Source organism: Heptranchias perlo, chromosome 41 (genome assembly GCF_035084215.1).
Source record: "Heptranchias perlo isolate sHepPer1 chromosome 41, sHepPer1.hap1, whole genome shotgun sequence".
NCBI lineage: Eukaryota > Metazoa > Chordata > Chondrichthyes > Hexanchiformes > Hexanchidae > Heptranchias > Heptranchias perlo.
This window is the reverse complement of record NC_090365.1, coordinates 5255414-5269250: the sequence shown is the minus strand read 5'-3', so window position 1 is coordinate 5269250 and position 13837 is coordinate 5255414. Positions and strand designations below refer to the sequence as shown.

At 43.2% G+C, this 13837-nt stretch overlaps 1 protein-coding gene across 4 annotated transcripts in view; it reads left to right on the top strand.

The window, feature by feature from the left end:
• ccdc9 (coiled-coil domain containing 9) overlaps nucleotides 1–9272 on the top strand; it is a 39171-nt gene extending 29899 nt beyond the window's left edge. For 3 of the 4 annotated variants that reach the window (XM_067974982.1, XM_067974983.1, XM_067974981.1), the window contains 2 exons: nucleotides 1317–1580; nucleotides 2874–3016. In XM_067974982.1, the coding sequence (XP_067831083.1) occupies nucleotides 1317–1580; nucleotides 2874–3001 (392 nt within the window). In that variant the 3' untranslated portion in view covers nucleotides 3002–3016. Of the gene's footprint in view, nucleotides 1–1316; nucleotides 1581–2873; nucleotides 3017–8796 lie in introns of those variants that run through there. The other variant, XM_067974984.1, reaches the window with a different exon arrangement.
• Nucleotides 9273–13837: the final 4565 nt, after the last annotated feature.

The following is a 13837-nucleotide window of genomic DNA, read 5'->3' as shown; positions in this document are numbered from 1 at the left end:
TCTTTTTATTTATCCCCCACCCCCGACACGATCCATGTTTCTCACCTGTTCTTTTCCCTATTTGTATTTTGCACCATTTTTTAAGCTTGCCTCCAAGCCGAATCCACCTGCTCCCAAATCTCAAGCATTTCATGGAGTCAACTGCTCAGAATGGGAAAGAACAGCTTGGAGAGAGATAAACGCTGTCATTTTCCCCCCTCATTTCATAATGACTCCGCCCTCCTTTTTTAAGTACCTTCCTCACTTTTCCCCATTTCGACTAAGCGTGTAAATGGGCCTCCTTTTCCCAATGTCTCTGCCTATCTGTCTCTTGAGCTGAAACTTCTCCCGCTATCTGGGCTGATGCTCAGGCCCAGTGTTTCCGATTGGGAGGCATCTGGGCAGGGCAGGACTTTTACCTAAGAGAGCCCCCATGTTTTTGGCCCCAGGGGTAATTGACATGTGCCTGGGAAACCTGCCAAAGTCTGGGTGGAGATCGGACGGTGGAGGTTAGAAGTAGTAGGCCACAGAGGCCTGCCAATGTATGGCCCTTAGCGTGGCAATGGTTGGAGAGCCAGGCCGAGGCTGTGTTTCCCTTTTTTGGTGTGATTTGCATGTGCCCGCCCCCAAACAGGCAGGTACGTCTCATACCCCCCGGGACTGGCCTCTGACAAAGGTAGGAGCTACATCCTAAGCACACTTCCAACGGATCTGGGACAGGCGAGGCTGGAAGACCACTGGGATGGGGCCAGAAGGTCCAGGCTCCACTATCTAGGCTCTCAAACAAAAGTGGTCCCTTGGCATTCATGCAGCTGTCCCTTGAGTCAGCACCTTTTGGAGAGGAGGGGAGAAAATTGTGTTGGGGCAATGAAATAAGAGCAGAGAAGGTTAAGGGGAGATTTAATAGAGGTGTTCAAAATTATGAAGGGTTTTGATAGAGTAAATAAGGAGAAGTTGTTTCCACCGGCAGGAGGGTTCGTAATCAGATGATACAGATTTAAGATAATTGGCAAAAGAATCAGGGGGGAGATGAGATGTTTTTACACAGTGAGTTGTGATGATCTGGAATGCGATGCCTGAAAGGGTGTTGGAAGCAGATTCAATAATAACTTTCAAATTAGAATTGGATAAATACTTGAAAAGGAAAAATTTGCAGGGCTATGGGGAAAGAGCAGGGTAGTGGGACTAATCGGATAGCTCTTTCAAAGAGCCAGCATAGGCACGATGGACCGAATGGCCAACTTCTGTGCTGTATCATTCTATGAATTATGTGCCCTGGGTGTCTTGAACTAGGTAGTTCACCAGTTTGATTTAATGAGCGGTCCTTTTGTTCGCAGTGGAGGTCGAGTCCGGGGACAACACCATTGACAGTGAATTGCGTACCTTGGATGTTCAGACTGAGCAGGAGCCTGTGGCTGTAACGGAGCAGCTGCCTCAGCCCAACGGGAGCGGAAGTGACAATCCTGCTGCTGAAACCCTGGAAGAGCGAGCGGAAGCTGAGACCGATGATGGTGATCGGACCAGAGACGCTGCCACCATAGTAGCTACACATCTGGCAAAGGAAGAGGAGTCTACACAACAAGAGGCCAATAAGGGAGCAGGTCGGTGCTATCTGTGCATTGTACGCACATCTTCAATCCAAATTACAAGCCCTGGTCAATTTTCCTTTTATTGTGTAGGAGAACAGGGTAATTCCTGCCCCATTGTGATTCTGTCAAACATGCGATTTGTGCTTAATTCATCTTTACCCCTTAACATTCCGAATGCCTCAATAAGATTCCCCTGTGAGATGTCTTTTTTTTTCTCCATTGTAAACATTTCCCAGTTTCTGCCAAGGCATCTAATCCAAGGAATTCAATTTAGAGATGGCTGGTATCTCACGGAGGGGCTGTTGTACATCTTGCAAAGCATTAAATATCCCATAATACATGCAGTGTGATTTATTAATGAGTAGTTGTCTCATTCCCTCTATTATATTCAAATAAAAAGGAAAAAAACTTCTAAATCTGTGAAAATGGGGAAAAAGCTGGAAATACTCAGTAGGTCAGACTGCATTTGACGGTGACAACATAACAACCAGCTTTTTCCCTATACAGATGCTGACGCTCTGTAGTTCCAGATGTTCTGTTATGACTGTGAAATGTTATCTGTGCAAACAGAGTTGGTGATTTAATTGGTCCATTTATTTTAAATGGTCAGTGGGGCATTGACTCCTCATAATTTGATATTGGGATTTAGTGTATCGAAGCTATGATATTTCCATATGTGAAGCCTTTCCTCCCATTCTGCTGTGTATAAGGAACATCATGGAATTTTTTGGCACGGAAGGAGGCCATTCAGCCCATCGTGCCAGTTATGGTTCTCTGAAAGAACTATCCACTTAATCCCATTTCTCTGCCCTTTCCCTATACGCCTTTTAAATGTTTATTTTCCAAATACTTATCCATTTCCCTTTTAAAAGCTTTTTATGGATTCTGCTTCCACTAACCTGTTGTCCTAGCAACTCTGTGCTTTATGTAAAATCCTTTGTACTTTTGGTGCTGACCTTAAATTGATGCCCTCTAGTTACCAACTCCCCTATCAATTAAAATAGTTTTTCCCAATTTACTTTATCAAAACCTCTCACTTTTTGCACCCCTGTGGCAGATCTCCACCAAAGCCTCTCTACCCTGGTATTAACTTAGTGAATCTCCTTCTGCGCCCTCTCCGTGGCCTTAATATCCTTCCTAAAGTAAAGCACTCAGAATGGGATGGACGCCTTATCCTCGCTGTAGCCTAACCAATGATTTGTATAAACTTATTGTCAGTCATTTTTAGTTCTTAAAAAGTGATGTTGCTTGCAAAATGGACATCGCAAATTATTTTGCCTTTTTTTTATATTTTTCTCTCTAAAGGTGAACCCACCACAAGGACAGCACAGAGCACAGATTGTGTGGAAGAAAGTGAGCCAGTCTCAGGTGCAGTTCGAATCACTAGCTACGAGACTGTTTGTTTTCATAAGACTCCTCTCACTCTGGGCTGAGCTTCCCCCTTGAGCACGCTAACTACCCTCCAGAGTCCTTGCTAAATCGAACTAGGCAATGCGCCTAACACCTAACCTATAGCCCTGACCAAAAGGCAAACGTTTAACCAGCTGCTGGGATACTAACATTAACATCTTGGCCTCTGAAGCACTAGGCCGAGGCCTGGGGTTCAATTTGGGACCGAACCCACGACTGTTACACTGAACTGCTCTCCACCCTTCTTGTCTAACTCCGTTCTCTTTCCGCTCTCTCTCTTCCTCTCTCTCTCGAGAAAGCATGGGCTGCATGTGCTTGTGAGATTTCTCCCTTTCCTGCACCTCTGTATTCTGCACTTCTGTTTTTCTCACGCCTGGACAATGGAAGCACCCTGCTGAAGAAATGGACCTGATTTCTATCTGTATTGGATTTAATCACCATGTGTCTGGTTTTGGATTGGACTTTCAGTGCACTGTCTGGAAATTTCTAGAATGTAAACTGGACACCAAATGTCAAAATTTTTTTTAAAAAAAGAAAATGCCATTCACTTTTTTTTACTACTTCTGTGACTTATGATGTGCAGATATTAGTTAATTAGTGAGATGCTTCTATCAGCAAAGCAAACATGGAATTCTAACCATGATCATCCCCTCCCTTTGCCCTGACCCAATCCTGTTGGTGTCCAGGTTTGATCTTGACAAAAGAAAGAACTTACATTTATATAGCACTTTTCTGAACTGCAGCACTCCCTCAGTACTGAACTGGGAGTGTCGGCCTGGATTTTGTGCTCAAGTCCCTGGAGTGGGACTTGAACCCACGACCTTCTGACTCAGAGGTGAGAGTGCTGCCCACTGAGCCACGGCCGACTATAAAGGTAGCCAACCACAGCTGAAATGCCTAAGTAGCGTGTGTGTGAAACAACACTGTCTGAAATGGCACTTAAAACCAATATGGTAACAAATTAAACAATGGAGCTCAGAGTGTCTATAGAGAATTATAGCAACTTGATAATTAATCGGACCCCTTTTCATTTGGGCCAAGCTGTCCTGCTTGGAATATTTGGGTATGGCCATGTGTGTTTTTTCCTTTGTTTTCTGAACTTGCTGGTACTCGGCATTAAGTTTTTTTTTCTCATCTAGGCTGCACTTTTTTTTTGACATGTGCCCAGGAAGTTCCCTTTACATAACTTCCTGTTGTGTACACAAACTTAAAGCTGCACTTGACTTTATACCTGCTGTGTATTCTATTTATATAACTATATATGAACGTGGAAGTATTGATGGTGCAAAGATTCAAAGTGTGTCTGTTTTGGAATTTTCCATCGAGTGTAGTGTTTACCCGAATCAGCAACTCGAATCCATTGTGTAGGCCATAGTAGATGCCCAAGGGGTATTTCCTCTACTTCCCCCACCCTCTTTAACAGTCTTGCCTGGCTGTGGGATTTGCCCAGGCACCCATTGTTTTAATAGAGAGCTTTCACTTCAGCTTTGAATGCTGGGATACCCCCATTTCCATAGCGTTCTTTTGCTTTCTCCAGTGAGAGACACAAAGAAAGAAAGACCTGCATTTATATAGCGCCTTTCACAACCTCAGGAGGCGCTTTACAGCCAATGAAGTACTTTTTGAAGTGTTGTAATGTAGGAAACGCGGCAGCCGATTTGGGCACAGCAAGATCCCACAAACAACAGTGAGATAATGACCAGATAGTCTGTTTTAGCTATGTTGGTTGAGGGATAAATATTGGGCCAGGACAGCGGGGAGAACTCCTCTGCCCTTCTTAGAAATAGTGCCGTGAGGACTTGAACCCATGAGCTTCTGACTGAGGCTAGAGTGCTACCCACTGAGCCACAGCTGACACGGTTTATCAGCACAGTGCACACACGTGGGAAATCGCAATGCTCAGACAGGAGGGAAGGAGATTGTGATTTCGCACACTAATGCCTGGCCAAACGCAGGAGAGTTGGTACATGTATGTACAGGATTCATGCTCCTGATTCTAACCCAGTGACTGCTAATAAGAGTGTGGGTGTATTAGGACTTTGGATGGGGACCAGATCAGGGCTCAACTATAATATCCCTCCAGAGTTGAATAGCCTGGCAATGCTCCCTATACAGGTACTCACATTAAGAATGTGCTAACAGGGGCTGCCAGCATCTGGAGAAATGTTCCTGGTGGGAATTAGTGCCTTGGGGAGGGGTGAGAAGGAGAGTAGTTTTAAAATAACCAGTTTCGTTGTACTTTAACCTCGTTGCAGTAAGGATATACTGGCCTTGGAGGGGGTGCAGTGCGGATTCACCAGAATGATACCGGAGCTAAAAGGGTTAAATTATGAGGACAGGTTGCATGGACTAGGCTTGTATTCCCTTGAGTACAGAAGATTAAGGTGAGGTGATTAATATGATTAAAGAATTTGATAGGGTAGTTAGAGAGAAACTATTTCCTCTGGTGGGGGGAGTCCAGAACAAGATGGCATAACCTTAAAATTAGAGCTAGGCCGTTCAGGGGTGATGTCAGGAAGCACTTCTTCACACAAAGGGGAGTGGAAATCTGGAACTCTCTCCCCCCAAAAAGCTGTTGAGGCTGGGGGTCAATTGAAAATTTCAAAACTGAGACCGATAGATTTTTGTTGGGTAAGGTATATTAAGGGTTACGGAACCAGGCAGGTAAGTGGAGTTAAGATACAGATCAGCCATGATCTAATTGAATGGTGGAACAGGCTAGATGGGCTGAATGGCCTTCTCCTGTTCCTATGTTCCTAATTATTTCAAATGATATGCTGCTAAATAACTCCTTACAATTAGGGGTTAATATTTAAGTGACTGTTTTTACACACAGGAGTTTGTCATAGTCTCACCACCGTCCATAGTAAGTGGACAGCCCCAGGTAAAAAACCTCCTTATAACACTTTGGAGATATTTTTGATGAACTTTTAATCAGAGAATATAACAGATACTGTTACAAATATTGATGTGTGGTTCGGGGGAGAGTTGCACTGGTTGCTGTGGGTAATTTCTCTGGCTGGCACTTTGGATTAAATTATCAACAGGTTCAGGAAGAACTTTTTAAATACTTGTGACTGTTAAGGGAACATTTTCAAAAATTCCAACTTTTAAATTTATAAATGTTTCTGTTTGTATGTTGGGCAGATCTGCGGGGTAACTTTAAAAAAAAATAACATTTGATGATCACTGTAGGCCATAGCACTGAAATAAGGCACTAAATGGGCTCTGCCCTGTGACACAGGGTTGCTATTTTATTGAAGATTCCTTTTCTATTGAAGGCTTTGTATAACTTCGGTATTGTACAAATGCTTAACAGGCCCATACGGCATTTCTCTGTCTGCTATTTTAACGCAAACGTCATTTAGAAGAATGGCGGTGAGCTTTCATCCACTTGTATCGCTAACCGTAATCTCTAGGCATGTATTTCTGCTCTGCCGTGAAATCCAGGCCCGTGTGGGGGTCTCAAATTATTGCATAATATTTAAATGAGTTTGTCTATTTAGATGATGACTACATTGCTGTTGGACTGTTTTTCGGATATTTATTTCACTGACAAAAGCGGTTTTGTATTTTCTGAACAAATGGACAAGAATATTAAAAATCTGCTTGTTCCAAAACACCTCCAGTTAGTTGAGGAGGTTCTCAACCAAGTCATTTGTTGGGTTTTTTCTTCCTCACTCCCTATTCCTGTAACCTCCTCCAGCCCTACAACCCTCCGAGATCTCTGCGCTCCTCCAATTCTGGCCTCTTGCGCATCCCCGATTTTCATCGCTCCACCATTGGCGGCCGTGCCTTCAGCTGCCTCGGCCCTAAGCTCTGGAATTCCCTCCCTAAACCTCTCCTCCTCTCTCTCCTCCTCTAAGATGCTCCTTAAAACCTACCTCTTTGACCAAGCTTTTGGTCACCTGTCCTAATATCTGTCTATGTGGCTCAGTGTCAAATTTTGTTTGGTAACGTTCCTGTGAAGCGCCTTGGGACATCTTACTACGTTAAAGGTGCTATATAAATGCAAGTTGTTGTCGATTATCTTCTCTGTCTCGAAGGGTTGACTTATGCGGAAGTATGTTCCAGGGGGACTGGCTGCCCTTTGCCGTCTTGCCTAAGTGGCCATTTCTCCACGAGTGAAGCTCGGTGGCGAGTGTCAGCTGGCTATTCAACCGTGGTGTGACATCACAGTTGACCTTGATCTTTTTGTCATCCTGATATCTGCACACGCACGGCTCTAGCGGGGTTTGCCGGATAGTGATCAGTGGCAGAAACCCTGGCCATTGTGTGTGTGTGTGTGTGTGTGATTTTTTTTTTGTTACCCTTGGATTGAACCTGGTGCTTTGATTGAACCTGGTGTCCAAGCCTCAGCTACTTAATGGGTCAACTCAGTGAGTCATTGTGTCAGCTGCTCATAATTGACTCCTTGATTTTTGAGTCTTTTTGAGGGCGATGTGATAACCTGGCTCCGGCCATCATGAGCGTGGGGCAGGCTTGATGGGACCGGCTGCTCTTTTCCTGCCCCTCATTTTCCTGTGTTTGTAACCTGGTTGAGGATTGATGAAAAGGCAGGTGGACTTCACTCACTCTTTGCTCTGTATGAGGGTGGGGGGAGAAACATGTGCTGTCCAGTTCTAACCAATAATGATCTTGGACTTGCACTGGTCCTGGAGAGCCGACCTTCACCTTGTAAAAGGCTCTTGCAGTCTGGTCGGGTTTACGGTTTCATTGAGTATCCGAAGGGAACTGATTCTCTGAGGAGACACTGCTGTGTATGCATGAAAGCTGGTGGACTGCTGTAGTGCCAGACTGGGTTAGAGCAGAGATTGGTGTAAGTGGTCCATTACATTTAGATGCAGAGAATGTGACCCCTCTGCATTAAGTGGGGACAGTCCATATCAATTATCCCTGTTGATGAGGACACCTCGCTGGGTCTGATTTCCATCTCGGCATTCTGGAACTTGATTATTAGAGATATTTTGATGCTTTTGCTCTCCATGAGCCATTTTAAGCCATTGGAGTGAGTTGGAAAGACCTACAAGCAGTAGATTGGAACATTGGGTTACCCCAGGATTAGGAGCACAGATTTATTTTATAGATCTTGACTGCATTTCAAATATCTTTGCTGGTTTGGTTAATCAAGTTCCATGAGATGCAAATCAATACTTAATACAGGTTATAGTAAACTGGCTTTGGCCATGTTTGATTATTCAAGTTAATTATCAACCCTGGCTATAGCTCTGTGCTTTTTTCAAAAGGCATACAAAATAATTTTACACCCTTTTATTTATTTCCGACTATTAATTTGAAAAGAGATAACGATTCGCCTAATGGGGTTACTGAGTTCAACGGTGTGTGTGGATGCTTGGAGGTGACTGAGGGGACTTTCTAAAGGTATATAAGAGAGTTAATGGTATATAAATGTGGATCACTACAAGTTAATCATTAATGTGGAACATTACTTCAAGTTAAACTGATAAAGGGGCGTAGATTCAAAGCAACAAAAGACAATTTTAGGATTGGTGATGGGTTCATACAGAATGATGTTCTACTGGGTTATTATAACAGAGGCAGAAACCCTGGAATCCTTTAAGAAACAGACGCGATGAGGGGGTGTGTAAGTTCTTTCGGGATGGATAGATTTCAATAAGCCAAACGGCTTTCCTGAAATGTATCAACTTTCTGACTGTGGGTATTGGGGGTGATGGACTAGGAACTGAAAATCCTGAGTGGATGTTGAATTTCCTGCTACAATTATTGGGTTATTCTCGAAGCAAACAATTTTCAGTTTGTTGCTCTTCCTACTGATGAGTGTCCATTTTACTTACAGGTTGATCAAGGCCCCCGGAACAAAAAGAGTCTTGACTTTCAGCCCAGGAGGAGAATCACATCAATCGACACGTGGAAAGGCAATTGACGGCTTATCGAAATGTACCATTTAATGAGTTCAGAACTAGTCTGAGCAGCGTCTACGGGAATCTGATTGGCAGCATCGTCTGGTGCGAGAAATCTGTGGGCCTCAGTTGAAGGGTCAAATTGGAAATTCTTTATAAACAGAATCAGGAATGGCTATTATATTTACACCAAAGGATTTTGAGAACTATATTTTTTTTCAATTGGTTGCAAATTAAACTGTAGCCTCCTCCCCACCACAAAAAAATAGGAAATTGCTATAACAAATTAGATTTAAAGGGGCATGTCCTTTTGTTGTGGGGAGAGAGGAACTGTAAGAGCTGTACATTATTTTTGTAACACTAAACAGTGCAGTTATATTGCTGTAATATAATAAACACGTTCTGGACTAAATTGCATTGTCCTGTTGAATGCTCAGCAAAGGAAAAGATTTGGTAAAGGCATTTCATCTTCAAAAATGTGTTCAACAGTGGAGTGTCTAATTATGATAGTCCACATAAATGTTTTGTTGCAAATATCCACATTTCAGGCAAGGGCAAAGTAGAGCTTGATGACATCTACACAGGAAAAAGAGGTGCAAAACTAGTGTGAACAAGGTCTTCAAAATTGAGGGAGATTGTTAGTCATAAATTCTCTCTACTAGCATTTTTTTTTCCCACAAGATCCATTTTTAAGTCAGTTTTTAACATCTGATAATTTATGTATTTGTAATATTTTAATATATATTTCCTCAAAAAAAGTATTTATCTTGGCAGTAGACATTATAGCTGGTTAGGGGTTTCCTATAAACTTATTGGGGTAGATTTTGACTTTGTGTGATAGTGTAAGACGGGTAATAGCGAATCGGGAGAGATGTAAAACGGGCTGCTGATTCACTATCGCCCGTTTTGCACTATCGCATAAAGTCAAAATCACCCCCAATGAGTCTCAATGAAATAAAAGCAGAAAATGCTGGAAAGAGAGCTGGTCAGTCAGTGTTTGTAAATGAAAAGAACAGATAAATGTTTCACGTGTTATCTTCATCAGAACTGAATGATAAGCCTGTTCAGGTTTCCACCATTTGCAATTTTCTTGTCCTTACGATTTAGGATGTCCCTCAATCCAGGCTGCTTCGTTCTGAAGGTTAAATTTTAGGGCTGATATCAAGAAATGTGATCAATGTGTGGATTCAACTTCGAGAGGATGGGGAAAGGAAAACGTTGGTATCACTTTGGAAACAATTTGATGCTGTAACAGGGGACTCGAGGATCTTTCTGGATGGAAGAACTAAGATGAGTCTAATGTCCTTCCTCATCCAATGATCTTGCGATGTTTGCATCAAGACAGTTATGTGTTGCAATGTTTCTCCTCCAGTTAACCATTATTTCACCCTTTTCTACCTTGTTTCAATCAGTAGTACACCAGTGGGTCACTTTTCAGGCAGACTCAAGTGCACAGAAATCTCTGCTGTTGTTTATTTGCACTGTCTGAAGCCGGATCTATCGCAGCACAAGATTCTTTCTCTTTCTTCTTCTCTGCCACTCCCCCCACCCCTTCCCAATTTTTAAAGGATCAAATGCATCCATTTTTATAATTTATATCTTAATTTGCAAAACAAGAAAACAGAAGATTAACAGTGTGCAAGTGTTCCTACCTGTAACCGATCACAAGTTGGCTGAGTCTTGCTCTGATTTTATCTTCCTTTCCTTATGAAATGTGGTTGGCCTCAGACAGGGAATTAAATTAAATCAGACCAGACATGAAGTGAAGTGTGTGCATTAGAGCTGTTCCACTCTGACATCAACATTAAAAATAGCCATCCTATGCAACTGGCTTCTCCACATCCCTGTCCTGTCATTCTGTTAGACCCACCAAGAGCTGGTTCCGCATCAGATCACCTTCGCTGTTTTGATTTATTTTAAAGTATCCTTTTACTGAAACTCTCTTCTGTGTGAAAGGAGCAGATTCATCAATGACAGCACAGAGTATAGTGTAACGTGCAGTCTGTATTCATGATTCTGTCATACCAGCGTACCTTGGCAACTCATGACTCATGCCACTAAAAGAACAGAGTTAGTATGATCATACAACAGTCCCCGGGGCCAGCCCATTGCTAGGAATTTCTGATGCATTAACATTTCACAAATGCATTCCTACCAGCTGCAGGCATAAAATGAAATCTTTCCAACATTGAAAGGTACAAACCCAAAATTCATTTTTAAGTGAGCATTAATTTGATTAAATAACCTATGATCTTGTTCTAATGTGTCACATTTACATTGGTAATATGTGCAATAGGTAACTGCCTCATGTCCCTGTCACCAGTAGTTCAATATCAATATAAAGGTCAACTCTGCACTTGTGACAACATCCAGCTCCTTCAGAGGCAATAAAAACTATGCCTCCATCCTATTGCTTTTCAATGGCCCCAGTAGGAATGAGTAGCACAAATGAGGGAACAGTTTTTGTAGGTTACAGGTCTCCATTTAAGCTTTGCTGCTCTGTCACTCTATCATTAAAGGTCCTTTACAATTCCCTCTATAACTGCAAAGGGAATCCTTTCTTCCACCTTCCTATAAATCGTGCAATCGTGCTTATCTGCAGTGATAACTCAACGGTTTCTTGTCTTCAGCATAATTTCAGCTCCCCATCTAACTCAATGGTACAACTTTCCTTTTTTTTATTTGTTCATGGGATGTGGGCGTCGCTGGCGAGGCCGGCATTTATTGCCCATCCCTAATTGCCCCTTGAGAAGGTGGTGGTGAGCCGCCTTCTTGAACCGCTGCAGTCCGTGTGGTGAAGGTTCTCCCACAGTGCTGTTGGGAAGGGAGTTCCAGGATTTTGACCCAGCAACGATGAAGGAACGGCGATGTATTTCCAAGTCGGGATGGTGTGTGACTTGGAGGGGAACATGCAGGTGGTGTTGTTCCCATGTGCCTGCTGCTCTTGTCCTTCTAGGTGCTGTTGAAGAAGCCTTGGCGAGTTGCTGCAGTGCATCCTGTGGATGGTACACACTGCAGCCACTGTGCGCCGGTTTAGGGTGGTGGATGGGGTGCCAATCAAGTGGACTGCTTTGTCCTGGATGGTGTCAAGCTTCTCGAGTGTTGTTGGAGCCGCACTCGTCCAGGCAAGTGGAGAGTATTCCATCACACTTCTGACTTGTGCCTTGTAGATGGTGGAAAGGCTTTGGGGAGTCAGGAGGTGAGTCACTTGCTGCAGAATACCCAGCCTCTGACCTGCTCTTGTAGCCACAGTACTTATATGACTAGTCCAGTTAAGTTTCTGGTCAATGGTGACCCCCAGGATGTTGATGGCGGGGGATTTGGCGATGGTAATGCCATTGAATGTCAAGGGGAGGTGGTTAGACTCTCTCTTGTTGGAGATGATCATTGCCTGGCGCGAATGTTACTTGCCATTTATGAGCCCAAGGATGTTGTCCGGGTCTTGCTGCACGCGGGCTCGAACTGCTTCCTTATTTGAGGGGTTGCAAATGGAACTGAACACTGTGCAATCATCAGTGAACATCCCCATTTCTGACCTTATGATGGAGGGAAGGTCATTGATGAAGCAGCTGAAGATGGTTGGGTCAAGGCCACTGCCCTGAGGAACTCCTGCAGCAATGTCCTGGGGCTGAGATGATTGGCCTGCAGCAATCACTACCATCTTCCTTTGTCATTCTTATTATGACTTTTCGTAGCGAGATTTTACAACTGAGTGGCTTGCTAGGCCATTTCAGAGGGCAATTAAGAATCAACCACATTGCTGTGGGTCTGGAGTCACATATAGGCCAGACCGGGTAAGGACGGCAGGTTTCCTTCCCTAAAGGGCATTAGTGAACCAGATGGGTTTTTACAACAATCCAGTAATTTCATGGCCACCATTACTGATACTAGTATTTTAATTCCAGATTTTATTTCATTAATATGAATTTAAATTCCCCAGCTGCTGTGGTGGGATTTGAACTCATAAACTCTGGATTATTAGTCCAGTAACATAACCACTATGCTACCATACCTGATATTTTTATATTATATAAAAAAAACTCTAGACAATAGAGAAGAGCAAGGTTGTAATTTAGTTTCTATATTTGGATAACTTGAATGAGGTCCTTGCCATGTAGTGCATCCTGTAGATAGTACACACTGCAGCCGTGATTTGCCGATGGTGGAAGGCGTGGATGCTTAATCCAATGCTGCAGTGCATCCTGTACATATTGTTGCCACAGTATGCCGGTGGTGGAGGGGGTGGATATTTATGCTAGTGGATGAGGTGCCGATCAAGCAGATAGCTTTGTCCTGGTTGGTGTTGAGTTTCTTGAGTGTTGTTGCAGCTGCACCAATCAGGCAAGTGGAGAGCCATCAAACTCCTGATTTGTGCTGTGTAGGTGGTGGGAAGGCTTTGGGGAGTCAGGAGGTGAGTCACTCTCTGCAGAATACCCAGCCCCTGACCTGCTCTAATAACCATGGCATTTATTTAAGTTTCTAGTCAATGGTGACTCCCAGGATGTTGATGGCGGGGGACTCCCCTGTAGTAATGACATTAAAAGTCACAGGGCGGTGGTTAGGTTCTCCTTGGTTGGAGATGATCATTGCCTGGCACTTGTCTGGTGCAAATGTTACTTATTACTTAGCAGCCCAAGCCTGGCTGAATATTAAAAAAACATTCTGATCGTTGAGAATTAATGTAATTGGTTCTGTGATTAATTATTTCCTTTATGTTTAAAGATTATTGTTGACCTGGATCTGAATTGTTAACCTGTTGTTGCTGTCCTTCCCTGCCCCCCCCCCCCCCCCACAAATGAATTCACTTGAAATGGTAAACTGTCTTTTTTGCAATGCTCCAAGAAAAACATTTTTCCATCTTTTTAAGTGAAAAATATTGTTTTGTGTCAAAAAAATCTATTTCTATAGTGAATACGCAATAGATGTATAGAGACAATAAGGGCTGAATGGAAGTTACAGGAAGATGTCTCCAGCAGT